This window comes from Pteropus alecto, unplaced genomic scaffold (genome assembly GCF_000325575.1).
Source record: "Pteropus alecto unplaced genomic scaffold, ASM32557v1 scaffold258, whole genome shotgun sequence".
Lineage (NCBI taxonomy): Eukaryota > Metazoa > Chordata > Mammalia > Chiroptera > Pteropodidae > Pteropus > Pteropus alecto.
This window is the reverse complement of record NW_006441076.1, coordinates 192915-216601: the sequence shown is the minus strand read 5'-3', so window position 1 is coordinate 216601 and position 23687 is coordinate 192915. Positions and strand designations below refer to the sequence as shown.

Genomic DNA, 23687 nt, shown 5'->3' with positions numbered 1-23687 from the left:
TTATATAGTCCTAAGTTGAGACCATCTACTTTTGAGTCTCAGGATTTGAGTTTTTATTATTATTATTATCAAATATTTACTTCTCTATGGTATCTGAAAGTAAAGAGGAATTGTTTTTAACAAATAAATACTGGTGGAAATATGGATGATTGTTAGTTTTCTTTTTCCATTTTTATTATTTTTAAAATATCCAAAACAATGTAAACATAAAAATAATATATGAAAGAAACCTGTGGTCTTTGCACAGCATACTGTAAGTAGTCACAATTTTTAAGAACCTGTAAGATTTAATTAAGATAGAGAATTGCTTTTGAGCCGTTTTCTTATTTACTTATGACAGTGATACTGCCGAGGACCCTGCTTTTGCCCCCAAAGCCTTAAAAACCTGTGAGTACCTCAAGTAAAAGCTTTTGTTTTCTTGTCTTATTTTTATGTACAGAACGTAATGTGAAATGAAACAATAGACAGAATGGGAAGCCCTGGGGATTGCTGGCTGAATGGGAGGCTGAAATGTTGGTCCTCAGTCTTTTCTGTTCATGACCGTTTGGAAAGAATTCAGGCACAGGCCAGAGTTAGAGACAAAAGGAAAGTTTATTAGAGAAAGGATAACGCTCCATAGACACAATGTGGTTTCCTCTCAGAGACAAAGAGTGAGAGAGTCGAGAGGGACAGAGCGACGGAAAAAACAATGAGAAGGATAAAGAGTGACCCCGAGTGTTCGGGGAATTCAGTTTATATATCATTCTTAGTTTCTATGAATTACAATTTAAAGACTTTGTGTATCTATTTTCCTTTGATAGTATGGTAAACATTGTGAAAGATAAGGGTTTGTAGCATGAAAGGCATGCTAGCCATTGATCCATCCATAGGTCCCCTATGGTTTTAGCCATAGGGAAGAAATAACTGTGTTTATTTTGTGTAGAGCACGACTTAAAGACTTTTCCCTTCATGGTATGGGTAAATGGTTTGTTAGAAATCCCAGGAGGAATCTTCCTCTGTTCTGCAAGTTTCCTGTGGTCTGGCAGCAAGACCATGCAAGCTCTGATTATAGCTCGATTTAACATTTAGTTTTCATGCCCCCTCCCTACATTACTTTATCAATGAATGTATGTATTATCTTCTAAATTTGTGTGCTAGTGCCTTGAACATTTTTTTTATTCATCTCAAAACTTTAATCACTAATTGAAACAGCTGCTTTATGTGAACAGAACTTATGAAATGATATGTAAACAAACTCTGCTTCATGTTTTGGCAGCAATTAAGTCCACCTTCATCAGAGAGTTCTTTTGCACTACACGTACTCTTCACCTGGAAATGAAAAAGACTTCAAATCTGGAGCTCTTCTTTCTTCCCTTTGACATGCTAACACGCTACTGTATCATTGTCCTTAGCAACAAACAGGTGAGAACAGAACTGTATTTTTGCTTTCATCTTAGACTGGCACTTTAATGGAATGACTAGTACTGGCTGGTAGCTGAAGACTTTCAAAATGTAGATAACAATTTTAGCCCTCTAGTAGCTACACAAAGAGCTTAGCCTCAAGAATATGCAGTTACAGTAGTCCTGGGTACATTTTATAATGGCTACATACATTTTATAATGGGAGGCATGCCTAACCTTGCAGTGGCCCTATCTGTCAGTCTGTGGTTGCCTAACAAATTACCAAACATACATTTATTACATCACTTTTCAATGGATCAGAGGTCTAAGCATGACCTAGATGGGTCTTCCGCTTAAGGTCTGTGCTGGGTCTGTGGTGAGTGCTGGGTTCTCCTGAGGTTCATTTGAGGAAGGAGCTGCTTCCAACTTCTCTCAAGTCTTTGGCAGAATTAATATCCTAGTGGCTCTGGGATCCATGCAACTTGCTTCTTTAAAGCCAGCAAAGGAGAGAGATCGAGAGAGAGAAGGAGGAAGAGAGAGATGGAGACAGAGAGAGAGAAAGAGAGAGAGATTGTCTTTAGATGAAAAGTTTGATGGCATTATCCCTTTCCGGAAAGACACTGCAAAGTGTTGACCTGAGGAAGGACTTTATAATCCCCAGGAGCTGGCCCCAAATGTATCAATTATGTATCAGTTATGCACCATTTTGAACGCATATGTAATGAAATAATGGTAATTGGAAAGGTATTGTTATTTACTTGGTATCTATAAGATCATTTACATATGAAAAATAATATAAGCTATGAAATATGTAAAGTATAGTTTAATTTTACACTTAAAATTACCGCTTAGGAAGAAAAAAATGCTGTTTTATAGTAATGCTTAATCTTGTTTTTTATTTCCTTTAAAGGAGTTCTGTATTTAACTGAATTGCTCTATATAAAAATTCATGAAAAATAGTAACTATGATATAGAAATCAGTAGTTTGATCAAATGCTTCATGATCTTTTTTTTTATATCAATTTATAATATATCCCTAGAAAAATGCTAGGATTAATTTTCAATAGCTTAGTAAGGAGATTCATTTTATTCTATAAGTTAGACTATTAGAATATTAATATTTGCTTCCATAAATTTTACCTAAATTAATAAAAATATAATTACACTTGGCTTCTCAATTTATTAAAACATGACTTATTATATATATTTTGTCCTTGTCAGAAAAATATTAAGAAAAATAATCATAAAATTATATTGCTATCAATCGAGAAATAATGCCTTTAGTGTAAAGGATTGCATTGAATTATTATCACATCTATTAATTTACACATTCAATTTTAGTGCTAATTATATTGAAAAATGCAATTACACGCTTAAGTAGATAATCAAACATCCAACTCCACCTAGTTAGCTCCTGTTCTTATTAAATGTGTGATAACTGCTTTGCCATTAAGAACTACCTGTTGAAAACTGTAAAGTAATTAGGCCTCGATTTGATAGCTTTCTATGTGTAAAAGAAACATTTCTACTAACACTGCTATCAAGGAAAGGCCATTTGTTTTACTTCAACTGTTCCATTCGGAGTTTCAAATAAAAAAAATAAAATGAGTTATAAAACAGTTGTTTAAAAGTAGAAATAGTTTCATAAAACTTCCATCAGCGTTCATAGAAATTTTTATGTTAGGGCAAAACCTACAATGCCCTGAAAATTCATGTTATCAAATGCCAAAAATCCAAAGAAATTTCTGCTCTGTGTGGATGGGGTAGATTAAATCATGACCCACCTGAGAAATTACATCTGCTGGGAGGCGGGGCTACAGATCCCCATACAGGGCACACAAACACTACAAAACACAAAACAATGTCTTGACACAACCTTGGGACTCTGCGTTCATTGTGGTGCCCGCGTAAACGTCTTCTCTGTGTAGTCCTGGGTTCTCAAGTAGGAAACCGAGTGGCGTTGCTAAGATCATTCATATAAGAGAGGCAGTAGTATCAAGCAGGGATCCTTGACATGGGCCTGGTTTAAGAGTAGGTTCCAGTTATGGCCACCGACTGTGGCCTAAACCAGCCTTGTTACACCAACCCATCAACCTTTTTATTGACCCAAACAAGACTCCTTCTCTCCCTGATGTGTTTATCTTCCAGTCCTTTGTTGTCATTTTCTATCTACAAAATTTGGTCAGAACGAATTAAAACCAAAGTCCAGGTATTGCTGACCTGAGGAACCCAGGATGGAAGTCAGCATCCCTGAGCAACTTATGCAAATTGGTCCTGTCCTACACAAGGACCTCAAGTACCAAAGAGAGTTTCAGCCTTGCCCAAATAGAAAATTGACAGGACAAAGTTGCCCACTCCTAGGTAGGGGACCCTGAGAGGCCTTCTTTTTTATTTGTGGCCTACAGCAATTTAGTCTAAGGCCATGCGATACCAGTTTTTAAATATATCGTATGTCACTCTGGCCATCTCCCTTACGTTTACATAAATAAGTAGAACCACTCATCTGACTTTTTGCACTATCACTCATTTCATTCTCTCTCAGTCTTTTGTATCTTTCTGTTTCTGCTAATGCAGAGATTGAGCTGGAAGTCTCTATTATGTATATTTTTAAATATTCTATAATCAATTTGTAACTTTTTTCAATCATAACTAGTGTGCAGGCTTTAATAATACTGATTTTGATTAAATTTATTGAATATAAAAGTAAAAACATTAAATCATTATGCTAAAATCTTTGTGTAATTTTACACTTAGGCAAACTACAGTTTAATGAAAGTTATTTATATAACTGTAGGTACTGAGTATTTTGAGGTTGATTTATTTTTTATGGTTTTTAACAGCAAGCCACATTTCATTTGCCCCTTGTGTATGTGGTGTACTGGAACATGTCCACCAATTTCTATAACACAGGCAGACAGAATGTGACTGTTCTAGAATAGAGGGAAGAATACATTTCTGTATGATAGCAGAGGCAGGGATAATTGACTAATAGAGGAATTTGGTCAAGAAGGCTAAGTAAAAATTTGCCAGTAAAAGAGTTTGGGCATGGAAGAAGTGTGCTCAGAAGATTCTAAGAACATGAGGCAAAACAGCCAAGCCTGAAATTCATGGACACTTGAATTTCTGATTCAGAGAATGGTTTGTCAGAAATGACAAAATGGGTTGGATGGATAGGTCAGACTGATAAAGAAGAGGGCAGTCAATTTTAAGTTGAATAACTTAACATTAGTAGTAGTAGTAGTAGTATTGAAAGTAGGAACCCAATGGAAGGTATTGAGCATAGGCATGATCTGATTTTATCTTTGTTTTAGAAAGCATTTCTGGAGTCAGAAAGTAGATTGAGAGTTGGAGATAGAAACTGGAGACTTAAAGACTGGATAAGAATCTTGGAATCTATTTACATTACTCCACACACCACAATTTTATACTGCACTCTGATTTTTTCTGCTTTTTGTCTGCTAGCGGTAAAGATAGAAGGATGTGAGCAGTGATGGTGAAAGAAGAGGTGATGATGTTGGATTTGGGGGAAGGGAAAAGGGGACAAGAGAACTGTAAAGAATATTGATATAAAGATCCATCTTAATGACAGTTTGAGTGATGCTCACACTTGAAGGGAAGCAAATTTTCATTTACTTGCAGAGCAAATTGGTGGCAAAAACTTAAACAGAAACTGGGCAACTGTGGTGGTGAAGAAGAAGAGAGATTGTTAATTTCATTGCCACAATGACTTCTAGAGTCTAGACCCTGCTTCCTGTTATTGGATGAGGTGTTTTCCTGTAAAATACCCTATTTTTTTTTATTAAGCAATCAATTCATATTTTATGCCATTTAAATGTTTATTGCTTTCTCAAAATGTCTGTGGAATAATCTCTCAGGCATGCAATTAAGATTGTGTTAAAATTGTGTTAAGCAAGTTGAACTTTTTAGTGCAGGCACGTAAATCTTTTCATATATCATCTCCTTACCCTTTCTGAGAATCCTAGCTCATTCATTCTATGAAAAATAGTATTTTTAAAGAACAGTGATTATTCTTAATGGTCAGTTTCACATTATAATTATGGCAAAGTCAAATAGTCACCCACAATAATTAATGATCTCTCTCTAGTGTATGGAATTTAACATTTTAGGATTTTAGCTTAGCTCTCTTTTGCCCATTTATCCACCAAAATAATGTTCTTCAGCCATTTAAAACAAACAAATTATAAAACCTAGCAAGATGTAGGCCAAGATAAGAAAATAAGTAGAATTTAAGACCTATGAAACAACATGGTGATTTTTTCTGTCTAGAAATGCTATTTATTTTTTTTCTTTTTTTAAGATTGAGGTTATTTGTCTCTGGAGGGCTTTCATGACATGTGGAAGGTTATCCAGCTAATTAGTGCAGACCTGGGATTAAAACTTTCCTGCCAATTCAGTGTTTGTGTTCTTTCTTTCTGGGTCATTAATGGCTGGGCTTCTTGTAAAATTGCATGCAATTGTGATATTTGAGGATAGCATTTAACCTGATACACAGGAAACACAAAACATCTTTTGTGAAGGTTTCTTACAATTGACAATGGGCTGTGGCATAGTTCTGGAAAATATAGTATGAATCCAAGTAAACATGCCCACTGGTAAAACTGAAATTAAGAGCAGAAAAGAAATGTAATAGGTGACTATTAGAATAGCTCACATTGACAAGTGTCTGTTATGTGTGTCAGATAATTTCATTGCCCTCGTTGCAGCCTCCAGAATTGGAATGTAAGGAGTTTTTCTACTTTAAAAGAGTTCTTTCTTGCATTTGTATTTCTTTCCTGGTCTGATTTTATTTCAAGAAAAGTGGAGGGAACTAATTAGTACTATAGATGACATTCCTGAATAATTTTCTGACACAGGCTAAACAGGCATTGTTTTCAGTTACATTAAGTTTTTAAAAAATAAAAAAATACATATCAGAAGTGAACAAGTCAGACAAAGTAATCTTTTGAGAAATGATAATATATTGTCTGTGTCATATGTGGATTGAGATGGAATTGAATGGAGTCTTAGTTACTGATATTTCAGTTGGCTAATGAATGGCAAGGAAGCTGTTTATAATTTATATTTAAGAAAAATATTCTGGCAAATAACAGTTTGTTGCTTATGTGTCAACTCCCATGGGTTAGTATTCATGTACATGGAATAGACAACTATAGATCAGGTTTCATTCAGGTACAAATTAAAAAAAAAAAAACATGCAATTATGATAACTCTATACTCAGAGTCTGATTTCTTATGAATACTTATTTTGGGTAAAACAACTATTTTTTAGATAAAAATAAGGATGAGAAAAAAAGTTAAAATAAAAGTAAACATTAATATATTACTTTCTCCAGTCTCTGTTGAACTTATACGTTTGTATTCTACTTGAATTATCATTGAAAACTTTGTATCAATATCAGTCACTTACATGTATTTGTAGTGACACACACACACACACACACACACACACACACACACACACAGAAAACACATTTCAGATTGCTAGATTGGATTTATTTTTGCAAAGTATATGACTGCTTAGGAAAAATTACTCTATGAAAATGACATAATGTACTATCAATGAACAAGAGTGCACAGATTTAAAGGCTGAACAATTTAAAACATTCAAAGTTTTCCATATTCCTTTTATAAGCCTGAACTGAAGATAATCGTGGATCGTAATTAATAAAATTCTGTGGAACATTATCATATGAAAGGATGAAATTAATTTTATTATAAACAAATCTCAATTAGAGGGATAGTGAAGCTATAAATAAATTGACCTCATAATCATAAATTGTTCATTCTTTTGTTTCCAGATTTTCAGTTTTTGCCATTTTACTTGTTATTGAAGATATTTACAATATTTTGGAATATGTATATTTAGTATGTAATAAGTTTACTTTTACATTATTTACATATATATTGCCTGATCAACATATCTTTGGAATAGTCTCTCGAGCATAGTTAATACTGTTTTAGGATTGTGATACAATTCAAACCAGTTACAATCTCAGCTTTCTCCACTCATTTAAGGCTTACGTTGTTTAGAAATGCACAATGCATGGACGTTTTTATAATATGCAAATATGATATGCAAATTTTTCTCACAGTGAAAAGATTTATCCAAATTTTTCTGAGCTTTGAGAATTTAATATTATTGTGTGGTTATGTTTTAGATTGGAGAATTAATATACATTGCAGAAGGAAAAGGTATGATCCCTTTGCCTTCTGGATTCCTTCCAGTAAATTCTTCAACTTCACACGACTACAGCAGTTCTCCAGAAGAAGGTAGAGTATACATACGTTTTATTTCATTTATAATGTTGAAGGATAATACTGTTCCTCATATAGTCACCTAACTTTATTATGCCAGCATCCCCATATGGAATAGAGTACCATTTCGACAATTTAGAAAATGTTGGTGGTGGTTCTTTTTTAGATCTTTATTTTTCAGTCTTCAGGTAAATATTGAAATTTGGCATTCGAAATATTTACTCCACAAATTTTCCATTTCCCAAATAATTTGGAAATCATTACACCCTCAAATTCTCTATATGTAATATAACCTGGACTTCTACCCTACATTCTTGTTTAAAGTATAAGGTTGTTGGTGAAAGAAGATGCCAGTCCTTGACAGATGTCTTTCTTTATATTTATTTCTACTCCTCCTACCTTTTAATCACTGATAGGAGCACAACAGTCACTGAATTTTTGAGCACGTTGATAATGTTTCTATGAGAGAACCATTTGACTAGAAATCTTTTTAGAGAATACCAAGAAAACATCTTTAATTCCTGAAGACTTACTCTCGAATTACTGAATTAGGACTACTGGGACTCTGTTACCTATTTATTTTTACTGTGTTTAGTGAAGGTGACAACTATAGTTTTGTATTTCAAACCTCCCAAGTTCATCCTGAATAACGATGTCAAGGGCATAAATGATCATTGCAGTCATGAATGTTTTTGCTTCCTCCAGTGTTTAATGAAGAAGAGCCAGTTCTGTATTTGAAATGCAAGCCCCGTCACATCTTGGATGTGGACCTTATATTGCCACTGACTAATGAAGCCAAGGAAAAGGCTTTGGCTTTTGCAGCACAGCAACAGATGTCGGAGTTAGAGTATCGGCGAAGGCTGATCACAGGCACCCTGGAGAGCAGTAGTATCCGCGTGGCGATCGCCCTCCTGGGACTGACCAGGGTCGAGGTGGGAATGGACAGATGATGAATTTAAATTATTCTCTCTTTAAAAATATACAGTTATTACTTAACCATAACATTTCTACATAGAAAAATGTTGAATACTGGTTTTTCCCCTGAAAGCCAGCTCAGTAGCTTTTTTTTTTTTTTTTGACCTCATTAAATAATAAATCTCAAAATAAACTAATGGTTGCCATATGGGAGGAGGGTTGGGAGGATGGGTAGAAAAATGAGGAGATTAAAAAGTACAAATCGGTAGTTACAAAATAGTCACAGGGATGTAAAGTACAGCATAGGGAATAGAGCCAATAATATTGACTATAAATAATATTGACTATACATAGTCAATAACTATGTATAGTGCCAACTGAGTACTAGAGTAATTGGAGGGATCACTTTGTAAATTATTTAGATGTCTAACCACTATGCTATACACCTAATACTAATATCAAATGTCAACTTTAATTGAAAAATAAAAAGTAAATAATTATTCTGAAAGAAAGTATTCTACTAATTTAAACATCACTACTAATTTTAGTAGTAAAACTAAATTAGTAGTAACTAAGTATGCTGCTAATTTTAGGCATTATACTATAGTTGCTTACTTCACAGCTGTCTTCAATTCTGGCTGCACATTAGAATGCCCTAGAGAACTTAAAATAATAACATGCCCAGGCCCCACTTCAGAACAATTAAACACAAATCTCTGGAAAGGGGTAGATGGGGACATGTTCTAAAAGTTGCCTAGGGACGATCATCCCTGGTGTCAGATGACCAGACTGAGAATCCAGACTCTAACACTGTCTACCTGTGTGACTGTGGGCTAGTTACTTAAAAATCGTCAAACTTCAATTTTTGTATTTTTAATCTGGAGTTATTTGTAACTTATAGAGAATAAATGAGATAATTATGTAACATGCTTAGCATATTACATGGTATATAATAAGTATACTCTATATATTGGTATTGTCGTTTTTATTATTACTATTACTATTAGTATAGACTACTACTACAGCTTGAACTCTATTTTATGATTGAGATAAGGATAGTCTATTCTCCACAGAGCTGCCAAAGCGATTACTTTAAAATGTAGACCTCTTCACGTTGCTTCTCCACTGCCTTGCCAGCTTATGTCTTCATGTCCCTCCTCGTTAGTACCACCTCCTTCCCTGACCTCAGCATTTCCACTGGAGCCCGTTCACTCATGTCACTCCCTCAGCACAGGCCTTCTTGCTGGTCTTCAAATGCTCCCCATGGCCTGTGCACTTCCCTTGTTCTTTCCCCTAGATATTAGAGACTGCCTCTCTCAATTACTTCAGATCTGCTGGGATACTATCAATGAGATTCTGCTTTACCAAGTTATATTTTTTAAAAGCATCGCTTACCTCCACCAGACACTCTCCAAATCCTAAATTTTCTTCAATTTTCTTTTTTGATATTATCGATCAGCTGAGAGTAATATATTTCTATCTTTACTCATGTCTGTCTCCAGCAAGGGAATTCATGAGAAGATATTTGCTTAGTTAACTTTCATATTGCCAGTGCTCTAAAAAGTGGATGCTGTGCCAAAGGTAGTCACAAAATCTTTTTTCAATGACGTAATGAATGATAAATGTTTCCACCCTCGTTATTTAAGATTTACCTTCATTTACATATATTACAACAAAATGCTTGGCAGTTTAGTGATTTTTTTTTTTTTTGTCAGAGTGCTAAAATCAGTACAATCTAAGCACAGATTTTTAGCAATCAGTGATATGTTATGGATGATCTGGATTTTTAAGTTTTAATTAGCTCAAAAATATGAAGGCCTGAGGCCGTGACATCCTTTGTACTGACCCATTCACACTGTGCATCTAAGAAGCCGATGGCTCTCTTTAGCTCATACCAAAATGCTACTTCTACTGCAGAACAGTGACTTTGGAAAGGTTTATGCACAACTTTCAGTACATTATTGCAATATAAAGGTTCAGTATGTGGCTTTTTCAAACTTTAAGCCTATCATAGAGGGTGTCTCGTCCCCCCTTCCCACCACCGCCTTATTTTCTTTTTCTTTTTAAATTGGTTTTATTCATTCTTTCCTCTTGTCAAAACATTTTTATTTAAATGAAAAATGCTTGCCCGAGATGGACTTTGTCCATAGATCTTCTTTCTATTTATGGACCTATATGGTTTCTATCTTTCTCCCTCTTCTTTTAGCTTTCTTTCCGGATCCCAGCACACTTTCTGTTTTTATTATTGCATTTATCAAATTATGTTTTGTATAGGATTTATTTTTATATGTACCTGTTTCTCTAGGATGTAAATTCCTAGAAATCTAAAAACTTTTGTTATGTGTTGTTTACCATTTAATGTCTCATCCAAGAGAGATCCTGTCATTGTTTAATTGAATTGAACATGGTCCTGAACAAACAAATGACACTTTAAATATCAAGTCTTCATTGTATAGGCTGTCTATCCAGACCACCTCATACCTGATTTTTCACTAAGTCATCTTGTAATGTTTATTCATCCTGTATCCCTCCTACATTTGCAGGATAGGTATCTATATGTGTGTACTTCTCTGAATTTGTTGGTGGAAATCAAAATAATAATAATTGTTATTTATGAATAAACTTTGGCTTTTTAAAAATTAAATTTGAAACGTTTTAAGTAGTCTTTAAATTTAAAAACTGAAAGTATTTTCACCTGAAGAGTACTATTTTCTTTGAATTCTGTGAATATCATGCTTTTTTTTTTGTCTCAGCAAAAACTCTCTAAGTGCAATAGAGAAAGGTTCAGCGTGTCAGTTTAAGAAAACAAGCTATACCAAATCAGAACTTATGGACACATCTTATTGTGCTTATATACATCGAGTCATAAAGGTTTCTTTTCAAGTCCAAGTGTACTCTTGAAATACAATAATGCTAGTACTTTCTGCAGCAAAACAATAAACAAGATGAATTTTTAAAATACTCTCTCCTTATACAATATTTTACATCTTTTTTTTTTTTCCAAAATGCTTTTATATGTACTTTTAGAATTATTTTGATGACCCCCATGGAGAAATGTAAAGAAGATAGGATTACAATTACAATACAAAAAATGGAAAGCATGAGGCATAAAAAGACCTAAGTTATCCTTACTGTCTGGACAGAGATTATAACCCAAATTAGAGTAGAGACACTGTGTTTTAAAGCTGGAAAACAAATCAAACACACCCAGAGACACATAGTCCCACCCCTTACTCTTACAGACCTATAAATCAATACCTAAAAATAGTAAGATAGTAGCCTAAGTCACATCAATGATTTGTGACAGAATAGAAATGGGTCTAGGTTTTTACCAGTCAGTCCATTACTCTTTTCCTTGCCCTATATAGCCTCCAGATCATATGTTTGCTTCTTAGTGTACTACCATAAAATGGTATAATGGAATAAATGAAAGTCTAGAGTGCTGTTATAGCATAAAATAAGTATGTAACAAGTAAAATCTAAAATCATCCTTGAAATATATTTGTTCAAAACTAAATCTAATTGAATAAATATAGTCACTTTTCTACCAAAGAAAGATGACATTTCTAATTTTTTATTAAATGACAATGTGCAATTTGACTTTCTGAAATATTTATAGAGTAATAGCAATATGATGTATGTACTTTATATACTGTGAGAGACAGGATCTTTTGTCAGGAGCATTAATTTCTGAAACTTTACCACTTAGCATTTATTTATTGAATACATATACTGCTTCCATTCATAAACCAACTCTAATGATATACTCAATGTTACTGGAAAGATTCAGATCTTACAATGTAGATTCCTTATATTTTCTATTAGCTTTCTCATGTTTAAGTTTTAAAAGCCATGCTGTGGGATAAATGGCAGGAAAAGTCATCACAATTTTGAAATTTGATATTATGTTTAAAAAAGGAAATCTGAAAGATCTCTCCTTGGTAAGGATTTAGAAGGGTAAAGAAAAAGTTTTTTGTAGTTATTTAATTTTAGTGCACTCCAAATCATGAAGTAATCTTGTTGATACTGTGGAAGATAAAGCTGGGCACCAGTTAAAGCAATAAGGGGATAGACTTTATTCAGTAACTATTGCAATAGGGAGGAGGTTCCAGCATGAACTGAACTCAACTTCAATTTGTGTAGTAGTAACTGGGAGTTTTAAAGAAAGAATGAGAAAAAATAAGGAGGGAGAATGAGTGGGAACTGGAGCTGAATCTGGGAAGTAAACATTTACAAGAAGTGGGAGGGGTTTGGTGGTATGATCTGGATGCGTTAATTTATGCTTACCTGTGGGAGAAATAAACTTCAGGAATATTTTATGAGGAGATAATGACACAAGTCAGAGCAAGGTGCCCACCTGACTGGGAACATTATCTCCTTGAATGTGTGCATTTCAAAGAGAGGTCTCTGAGGTCCTTGAGTAGACAGTTCTAGGTGGTAGAAGATTTACATCTCAAAAAGGAAGACAAAAGATTTATAATTGCAAGCTTTCTAAAGTAACTGCTCTAAGAGGGGTTTGGGAGCTTATCTGCCAATTAAAGATTTTGGCTGGAACTAACTAATATATCCTGGCAACATCAACTTGCTCAGGTAGGCACTTTCAGGGAGACTGGGACCATTCTAGAGATATAGCCTTGAGCTGTTAGAAACTACATTAGTGCTTGTTCAAGTCTCTTAGCATATGTTTATGATGGAAGGGGGTGGACAAAATAATTTGTGCTGAGAATCTATAGTTTTTATATGCCAAGGCTGAGGCCTAGTTGAGAAGACAGCTTGGAGGAGCCTGACTAGAGTTTGGTCAAGAAGAAAGTCCATGTCAATACATATTATTTTGAATGACTTGAAGATATAGAAAGCAAATGATATGCATTTAGGATAAAGAGGTAGTTGCTGATGTGAGTAGATTATTTATTCACAATGACTAGAAAAATGAACCAAACCAAAAAAATGGTAAGTGTAGATAAATTAATTTAAATATCTGCATTTACATGATTTGAATTGCCAAAATAAAGTAGGTGGAAAATCTGACTTTGTGGGAAAAAATCCTTGTGGATTTTATAGATAATAAACCCAGCGAATGAGATGATTGCTAAAGGCAATAACATTTATTTTTGATGAGTAACGATATCATGATCATGATCACGTTGATGATGATGATGACAATGATAATGATGACAGTGATGATATTATAGCCAACATTTATTGAGTACTTACAATGTATTCTAAGCACCTGGCACTTTAAATAATATCACGAGGAATAGGCAGTATGTACTATTATTACTCATATTTTACAAAGGAAGACTTTGTGGCTTTGGTTAATAAGGTGATCAGGCTCACTTAGAGTTAGGGTATAATGGCAGGCAGTTTGGCTCCAAGAATGCTTGGTCTAACCATTGGGCTGGAGAGCATCCAGATAAAAATAAATGATTGCCTACCTCTGTACTCTTCATTGCTTGGTTCACATTTAGAGAACTGGGTTTCCCTTTGGTGTTCTATTTTAGGAAGGATAGTATTGAACTCAGTTGTGTCTTGAGCATGTGCATGGTGGCGAATTGTAACCTACATTATATAAGTAACGGTTGAAGGGACTAAAAATATCAAACTTATTTAAAAAGGATGTTTGGAGGTCTATGGAGGGGAAGGACCTAGTTTACATACCCCTCCCCCCCTGCCCCACACACACGATATCGTCATTAGCAAAAGAGTGGAGACTAACTGTACCGCTAATAAGAGCTAGACCTGATGGGTAGATGTTAGGGTGCACAGGGTTCAACTCAAGGTGGGAAGCACTTTCTCATTGCTGTTCACCAATGGAATGGTTTCTCCCTAAGGCAGTGAATTCTTCAACACTGACAGGATTACAGCAGGAGACTTTGAGCATCTCTGAAAAAAGGATGACTCCATTAATTCTTTGAAACTTGTTAGTGTCGTCTTCTACCAGTAAAATAATGTTTAAAGAAATTAATGAATTTAATCCCTTGGTGAATTTTCCCCCCAAATAAGAAGTCTATATACATAATGTTATCTTTTGTATTTTGGAGGTAATGGGTAAGAGAATTACATTCCAATTTTACTCTCTGTTTATTTGCAGACTTGTACGCTCTTTAATATCTCAAAGTTAAAGACGCCTAAGTCCATTTTATACACAACAGAACTGAGCCTTCCAGAATATTTTTATATCCCCAACGAAATCTACATTCCTCAGAAGCCAGTAAATAAAGCTAAAGGACTTAAACCTCCAAATAAAACAGGTAATCAGTACCATGTGGTTTGCAATATCTAGCACTGTCACAGGCAATGTGAAACAGTAAAATACAAAGAAATTATCTTTACTAATAGGATGTTCATAATATAATTGAAAAGATAGTTCAACTACATAAATACCAATTATTAAATAATATTTTGCATTATAAGTAACCAACGTACTATATCACAGTAATCTAAAATATGTACTGAATTTAGGTGCTAAATTACTGGTACTGAAATTTGCAACTTATCTTTGTTAAATAATACTTATCTGTAAAGACAGTAAGTACACTTTGAGACAAGTGAGCTCTTGCTTTGACGGTGAACTTAGTTACAAAAGTTGTGCTGGAGTTGAGGCTTAGGCTGGCTTTAAAGAATAGGAAGGATGTTGATGTCAAGAGCATATCAAAAGAGAACAGTGCCATTTATGAGTAATTTATCTTTTATCTGGATTAGAGCCTTTATTAATTAAGTACTTACTCTTGGTCTCCTGGCGTCCCTTTATTCTGTTTTTTTGTTTAGGAAAGACTAAGCCAGATTTAATAGAATATTAATAAATATACATTATTAAATACTAATAAGATGTAAACAATGTGACTACATAATTTAAAGTATTAAAATTAATTTTCTTTCACTTCTTTTTAAGCTGGTGGATAATAAGAATATAATGTTTTTACTAGGACTATTCCTACAGTACTATGTGTCCTGGATTCTAAGTTACGTTGTTACTAATTTGATTTTGTTAAATTTTCATTTGATATTGTCCTATGGCTTTGTGTTAACTATAAAATATTTCAAGATTTGAAACGATGGTTAAAAAATATAAGGTACAAGATAATCTGTTCATTTTACCTTTTTAAGGTGGTCTGGGGTCCCAGATTCAAATGCTAAGTAGCCAAACAGGTAACAAGGATTCATGAATTAGGTCTAGTCTATGGCAATAGGGATGATGGAGCCTATGACAAACTGGAGGGTAGATGCCCTATCTGAATATTCAAATTCAGAAAAATAAAAATAAAAATAAAAGCTTGAACCAGCCAAACAACTGTGAGGGCATATTTGGCTCACCAGGTGTCTATTTGAGACCTTTTGTGATAATTTGTCTTTTTAAAAAAATTTTATTGCCTCTAGCTTTTCAATTTGCTATTAAATTTTTAAAAGGATAACTATTGTGATAACTTTTTCATTTCTTTTGAGATAATTGGTTAAAATTGTGTGTATTATAAACCTGGCTAGGATTGTCAGTTCATCTGATTAATTTATTTAGTCATTAATTCACTACTGCGCATCAATTTCTTTGGACAAAATAATGAAAATTGCCACATTCATCCCTTTAAAGGACTAACAGATAAGTAGCTCTTGTAATACAATGAGGTAAGTGTTATTGATAGAGAGACATTTGTACAGAAAGTTTTAAAAATAAAACTAACATTAATATAGTTGATTATATAGGATAATTCCAATTTTAAAGAATTTCACTCTGAGAAAACATATAACTAAGATATATAGCATAGCCTTGACATGAAACTCAAAGGATAGTCTTAATAAACACTAATGGAGACTGGACTATTAAAGATGCCATTTAATTATAAATAACAGGTTATTCGTAATTAAAAGTCTTTCACTCAGATTTTTCTAAGGCTAATAATTTTTTTATCAATTGTTAATTATTACGAATATTATTGTGAACATTAAGAAAAGATAGAACTGCAAACAGTTTTTAAAAGATTATGCATAAAACTTTAAAAATGTAATTAGCCTATGATGGTTCTTATCTAACTTGATTTTCTGTGCATTTGAGTTTATAGAGGAAGCTTTAAGCCCAAGTTTGTTTTGCTCCCTTCAACATACATTTAAATAAAGTAAGTTTGGGGTGGCTTCAAATAAATAAAGTAAGTTTAGGGTGGTTAGAATGTCTGCTTTACATGCAGAAGGTCCTGGGTTCGCACCCCAGGTGGAGCCATGGACCATAACTCCTGTGCGCCAGGCCCCCCATGGTGCGCCAGGCCTCGGTCTACTCTGCAAGCGCTTAGGGGGAGATGCCCCGCCTTCAGAGATCCAGTTCTTAAAGGGAGACAGCAACATCCATAGGGCAGGGATGGAAGGGAGGGGGGAGATTAAAGAGGGGGGAAATTAAAGTAAGTTTATAAAAGCAGAATATTCTAATTCAGGATAGTAGGTCAAATAAAATACATACCCTAAACCATGTACATTCTGTTGTTAGGCAGTGGACTCGATTAATGAAAAGTTAAAGAATATAAGCATTTTAACTTTAATAAATAACATTCTATTAGAATTTGAGACAAAGAATAATAGAGTTAAGGGTTTGAAAAATTTATTTTTATGGTTTAGCCAATTTGAAGAAAACAAATCAGCATCAAGAAGGAGAGAAATGACAAGAGTTTATGTGGAGAAGTAGAGATAGCCGAGTGTTCCTGCTAATTGCAGAAAAGGGGTGGAAGTAGGGTCATATTTATAATCTCTTGAAGTTATAAACTCATCAAAGTGATCTTTTTTTGAGGAAGTAAAAAATAGCTGTCTTTTGCCCTGTCATATTAATGTTGCCTATTGGTCTTTACCTTTTTGAAATTCTTAATGAAAATTCCACATTTCTGATTAACTATAGCTATTATCAAAATTATTAAAAATAATCTATTTAAATTTGTATTTATTTTAGCCCACATCATTTGGAAGAATGTTACTTTGTCTGTCCTAACATTTAACATAATACGTTCATCTGAAGGAAATGAAACACTAAAGAAAGTGCCTGTTGTTCCACTTTCATAGATCTTAGAGACCCTGTGGCACCTTTATGTTAATAGGCTGGGGTAGGTCTAATATTTATTGAACACCAACAAATGCAAAGCACTGTGATGGTTGAGTTGTGTTCTTATTTAATTTTCCCAGTAGATATTTCTTTCTCAGATGTTGTCTAGGCATTTGATTCTCTACATGCTTATCTATGGACTTGCATTTCTCACAACAACCTTTCTACACTATTATTAGTCTTTTTTTCCCATTCGTTTACTTTTTATTGAATTTATTGGGGGTAACAGTTAATAACATGATATAAATTTCAGGTGTACAACTTTATAATATGACATCTGTATACTCTATCGTGTGCTTACTACTTGAAGCCTAGCATCCTTCCATCACCATAGATTGGATCCCTTTTATCCTCTTTGTCCTCTTCCCATCTCCCTTCCCCTCTAGTAACAACCATTCTGTTGTCTGTATCTATGAGTTTGTTTTTTTAAACATCATTTTCACTCCAGTCTTTTCCCCATCCCCAGCCTCCACTGAGCATATGACTGCCTCTTCTCTCTCTATCAGAAGAAAAGGGGCCACATGAAAACAGACTTCCTGAACCCCCTTAGCACCTTCTCCCTAATCTCCAAAGAATAGGAATTTACTCTGTCAATCTTGCTGTATGTATCCTTCATCATACTCCAGGTAACCTGCTCTTGGGTTCTTGCTCATCATTTATCACACGTCCTTCCCTAAGAGTAGTTTCTTCACTTTTGGCTCCCAAACTTTCTCAAGCTTCAACAACTGAAGAAATTCATATCTTACTGGATCTCTGTTGCATTTAACCTGGATACTAAATGTCTTCTCAGAATTCTAGACATTTGAGATAAGGCTTTATCCTTGTTTCCTGCATTTATTCTCCATCTGCCTGACAAGATTTCTTCTTAGTCTCTTTATGAATTCTTCTGTTTACCCCATCAATGTGGGAATATATTCAAGACTCTTGTCATACTGGGGTTATTATTTTTATACATCCCCTAGAGGAGTTTGTATACTCCTAGAGTTATAACTACCATTAACATCACCATTTGTCTCTATTTCTACCCTTTTCCTTCCATTTTTAACATATATTCAGAGGCATGCCTACGTATATATACAAATATACAAATAGATTGAGAGCTAAATTAGAGATATATTCCACAAATTCAAAATGTATACATTATTTTTCTCCATTTGTTCTTCATCATGTAATCTTTATCATTTCATATGGTGGAACATATATTTATTCTGTCTCTTATACTGGAAATCTGGACATACTACTAGAAGCTTCTCTCTCTTGAGTTTATACATGCAATTCATCTTGCAGTCCTTAATTTTCTGTAATGTATTTCCTACTCTTTCTTCTCTTCTTTTCTACTCCCACTATCATGATTCAGATCTTCTTCAGCACTTCACAAATGGAGAAAATAATTGCATCCACTTCCTCTGAATTAGCTGTAAATTTAATGAGATATGACATATATTAAGAATTTAAATGCTATATAGTATACCTAATAAATGTTGGCTATTAATAAAATTTAATTTTATCACCCTTAAATTATTTTACCTCTAGGCACAAGAATTATTAAATCTAATCAGGAAATATTACCGAAACATTTTGTGATGTCAGGGGTAGATTTACTATGATACCAAAGGAACATAAACTTTGTGATTCTTTACTTTTTTGACCCCTTCTTCCTAGTCCCTGTACCTAGTTTTATATTTGTAATTTTACAAACTTTCTCTTGAAGAAGGCCTCTTAAATTGTAAAAGCCTCAGGCATCATAAAACGCAGAGTTTTATCTGGCTGTAGATATTGATTTAAAGTCTCATCTGCTTATGGTTCTGGGGATGTTGAAATTTATGGACAGGAAGAGTCTTATAGACCTAAAGTAGGCATAGGTAAGCAGGAAACCTCCAGTGGATTCAGGAACACTTACCATGCTCAAAACTTTATTATTCGTTTGTTTGTTTGTTTGTTTGTTTGTTTGTTTAACAGTATTATTGATTTATCATTCACATACTGTGAAATTCACCAATTTAAAGTGTACAATTCAATGATTTTTAGTATATTCATAGATATATGTAACCATTACCACAGTCAATTTTAGAACATGTGTATAACTTCACAAAGAAATCTAGTACCCTTTAGCTCTCGACCCGCTATCATCCACCCCTCCCTCCAGCACTAAGTAACCATTCATTTACTTTGTGTATAGATTTGCCTATTCTGGAGATATAATGTAAAAGGAATCATATAATATGATGTATTTTGCGACTGACTTCTTTCACTTATGTTATGTTTTCGTAGTTCATTCATATTTTATCATGAATTCGTACTTTATTGCTTTATATGGCCAAATAAAATTTCATTGTATGACTGTACCACATTTTGTTTATGCCTTCATCAGTCGATGGACATTTGGGGGGTTTTTACCTTTTGGCTACTAGGAATAATACTGCTATAAATCTTAGTGTACAGTTTATATATGGATATATATTTTCATTTCACTTGGAGATATATATCTGGAAGTAGAATTGTTGGGTCATAGGGTAACTCTTTGTTTAAACATTTGAGGAACTGGCCAGACTTTTCTAAAGTTTCTTTACCATTTTACATTCCACCAGCAGTGTTTCTAAGGTTCCAATATCTCCACATAATCAACAACCTTATCATTATGTGATTTTTTTTTATTTTAGCCATCACAGTGGGTAGAAATGATAGTTCATGTGGTTTTGATTTGCATTTCCCTGTTGTCTATTGATGGTGAGCATCTTTTCGTGTGCTTATTGATCATCTTATTTGTATAAATGTCTATTCACATCATTTGTCTATTTTTTAAGTTGGATTGTCTTTTATTCTTGAGTGTACTGTCTATATTCTAAATACAGTACTCTCTCAGATAGATGATTCACAAATATTTTATCCATCCTGTTATCTTTTCAGTCTCTTGATAGTATCCTTTGAAGCACAAAGTTTTTAATTTTAATAAAATCCAATTTATTTTTATTATTGTTGTCACTTTTGCTTTTGCTATTATATCTAAGAATCTATTGCAAAATTCAAGGTCATGAAGATTTAGCCCTGTTTTCTTATATGAACTTTATAGTTTTAGTTCTTAATTTAGTCTTTGATCCATTTTAAGATAATATTTGTATTTCTTTGTTCAAAGCTAGAGAAGATGCTCCAGAACTCTGTCTGCTTGCCCTTCCCCACCTCTTATCCCAGCATTGGGTCATAAAGCAAATTCTCATAAGGCTGGAGTTCTGATGAATATAGTTTGAAAGCCACTGACTTATTTCAACTTCCACGTTTTATAGATGAGGAAATTGAAACACAGAAAGATTAAACAAATTAACTAGAACCAAGTAGCAACAGAATTCACTCTTGCACACATATCTTCAGCTCCTTTGGACAGTGACACTAGATGATGGGATACTTTAATCAACAAATATTTATTGAGAGCTCACTGTCTGCAGGCAGTGGTTAGGCACCAGAGATATAGCAGTGAACACAATAGAAAAGGTCTCTGACTTTTAGAAATTTGATGTGGAAAGTCGTCCCTAGGGTTTGACATCCTAAGAGCATATGCTTTGAACGGTATTTTCAGTAATGGTTCCCACCCTTCTGTGGCCCATTCTTTCATTCCGTCTTGTGACTCAGGTTATTACTTTTTTGATAATGAGCTAGTTAGATGTAGTAAAAGTGGTTGTAGCATAGAGAACTATGACTAGCCACATAAGAACTTAACTCAAATTTTGACTTCAGTAATATTGTTTCGATGAAAAAAGTTAAGCCTCTGGTTTTCAATTTTAAGTGGTCTGCTGGTTATTAGTGACTAGATTGACATGTTAGATGTATCTAATTGTCAGCTTTGTTCATAACTCTCAGCCATTTATATTTTAAATCAATTGTTTCTACCCACATAATATCTGATAGAAAATAATTACATGGTCTTCCCTGTTTGATCAATTTTTCTTCTAATACTTGAAGGTTCTGGTATAATAGTCACTATTTTTCAGAAAAACAAAATAAAAGTGCAATTTTATTTTATGAATACATTTTGTATTTTCATGCATGGGAGTTTAGAAGGGATTTTAATTAAAATGTATTAAATTTAATGCACAAAACTTTAGTGAAATCTAAAAATCACAAAAGTAATTAGGTGAGTTAATCATACATAGTTTAGAAGATCTTCTGATTTTACTTGTTGCTGCTATAACATTTTATTTTTGGTGAAGGGAATATAAAAGTTCTTTTCATTTTTTAAAAAGTAAAAGTAAAAAATAGTGTCTGAAATGGAACCTTTTTTTTTACGTTTGTGGGCAATTGTAGTACTTCTTTGAATGCAATGAATGTTAACTAGTGGCTCATTCTGTTGTAATATTATACATAGTTGTGATAAAATATAATGAAAGTATTTGAATTCAGCTTCTCTTCGGCATTATGTCTATGATTATTTATCATTCCTACATTTAGTATATTTCTTTATTTTACCATTAAAATTACAGTCTTAGAGAATTTTTATTTTGTCTTTTATGTGTAAAACAGTTTGATCCTTGTCCTTTGTGTTTTAATAAGTGAAATATCATGATAGATACTGTGATGATAGTTTTTAAGAAAATAATTAATAATCCCATGTTTCCTCAGAGAGGTGCCTCTTTACCACCTCCGGGATGTGGAGGGCTGCCCCAGGTGCACCTGTATGACTTCATGTAGGAGCACATCTGGATCTAACATTAGGAAAAGGGAGGTCTGTTGATGGAGTGAAAGGACTGATGTTATTTTCAGTGGTTGGTGGGTGAGCAGGCTCTTAAAAGAGATATACTATGATCACTTTATCTACAAATTTCAAGGTCTGACCATTGATATTTATGTTTTATTGATTACTTGGCTTTCTGTAATGCTTTTTGTCCTAATCTGAGTGATTGATAAGTATCAGTTTTTTTTAGAATGTGTTTATTACAGTAACTGAACCCTCTACTCCCCTTCTTTAATCACACTTCTGGGCAGAGAGCTCAGTCCCATTATTTGAAGTATTGTCCTCAATTCACAATGATATCTCATGTGACTTCTCACAGATTCTATTCTATTCTTAGTTTTTTGAGGAAACTCCATACTATTTTCCATAGTGGCTGTACCAATTTGAATTTCCATCAACAGTGTTATGAGGGTTCCTTTTCCCCCACAACAACTCCAACACATGTTATTACTTGTTCTGTTGACGATATAACCATTTTAACAAGTGTGAGGTAGTATCTCATTGTGGTTTTGATATGCATTTTCCTAACAGCTAGTGAAGTTGAGCATCTTTTCATATGTCTGTTGGCCATTTATATGTCTTCTTGGGAGAAGTGTCTGTTCAGGTCCTCTGTCCAATTTTTAATTGAATTGTTTATTTTTTTTTTATTGTTGAGTTGTATAAGTTCTTTACATATTTTGGATATTAGCCCCTTATCAGAGGTGTTATTTGCAAATATCTTCTCCCAGTCAGGTGGTTGCCTCTTTACCTTATTGATGGTTTCTTTTGCTGTGCAGAAGCTTTTCAGTTTGATATAGTCCTGTTTGTTTATTTTTGCTTTTATTTTTCTTGCCTTTGAGGTCAAATTTATAAAATCCTCTCTAAGACCAAGGTCCATGAGTTTAGTACCTGTGTTTTCTTTTATGCAGTTTGTTTCAGGTCTTATATTTAGATCTTTTATCCATTTTGAGTTAATTTGGGTGTATGGTGACAGATAGCAGTCTAGTTTCATTCTTTAACGTGTGACTTTCCAATTTTCCCAGCACCATTTATTAAAGAGGCTTTCTTTTCTTTATTTTATGTTTTTTGTTCCTTGTTGAAAATTATTTGTTCATATATACGGAAGTTTATTTCCGGACTCTCAGTTCTGTTCCTTTGGTCTGTGTATTGTTTTTCTGCCAAAACCATGCTGTTTTGATTATTATCTCTTTTTAGTATAATTTGAAGTCAGGCAGAGTGATTCTTCAGTGATTTCTCATGATTCCTTTAGCTATTCAGGGTCTTTTGTAGTTCCATGCAAATCTGATAATTTTTTGTTCTGTTTCTTTAAAAAATGCCATT

General features: G+C 33.8%; 1 protein-coding gene across 1 annotated transcript in view; it reads left to right on the top strand.

The window, feature by feature from the left end:
• The window catches only part of CFAP47 (cilia and flagella associated protein 47), a 363081-nt gene that overhangs the window by 214436 nt on the left and 124958 nt on the right, over window positions 1-23687 (top strand). The window contains 5 exon segments of the mRNA XM_015594565.2: window positions 341-387; window positions 1256-1401; window positions 7560-7671; window positions 8362-8588; window positions 14663-14822. Of these exon segments, the coding sequence (XP_015450051.1) occupies window positions 341-387; window positions 1256-1401; window positions 7560-7671; window positions 8362-8588; window positions 14663-14822 (692 nt within the window).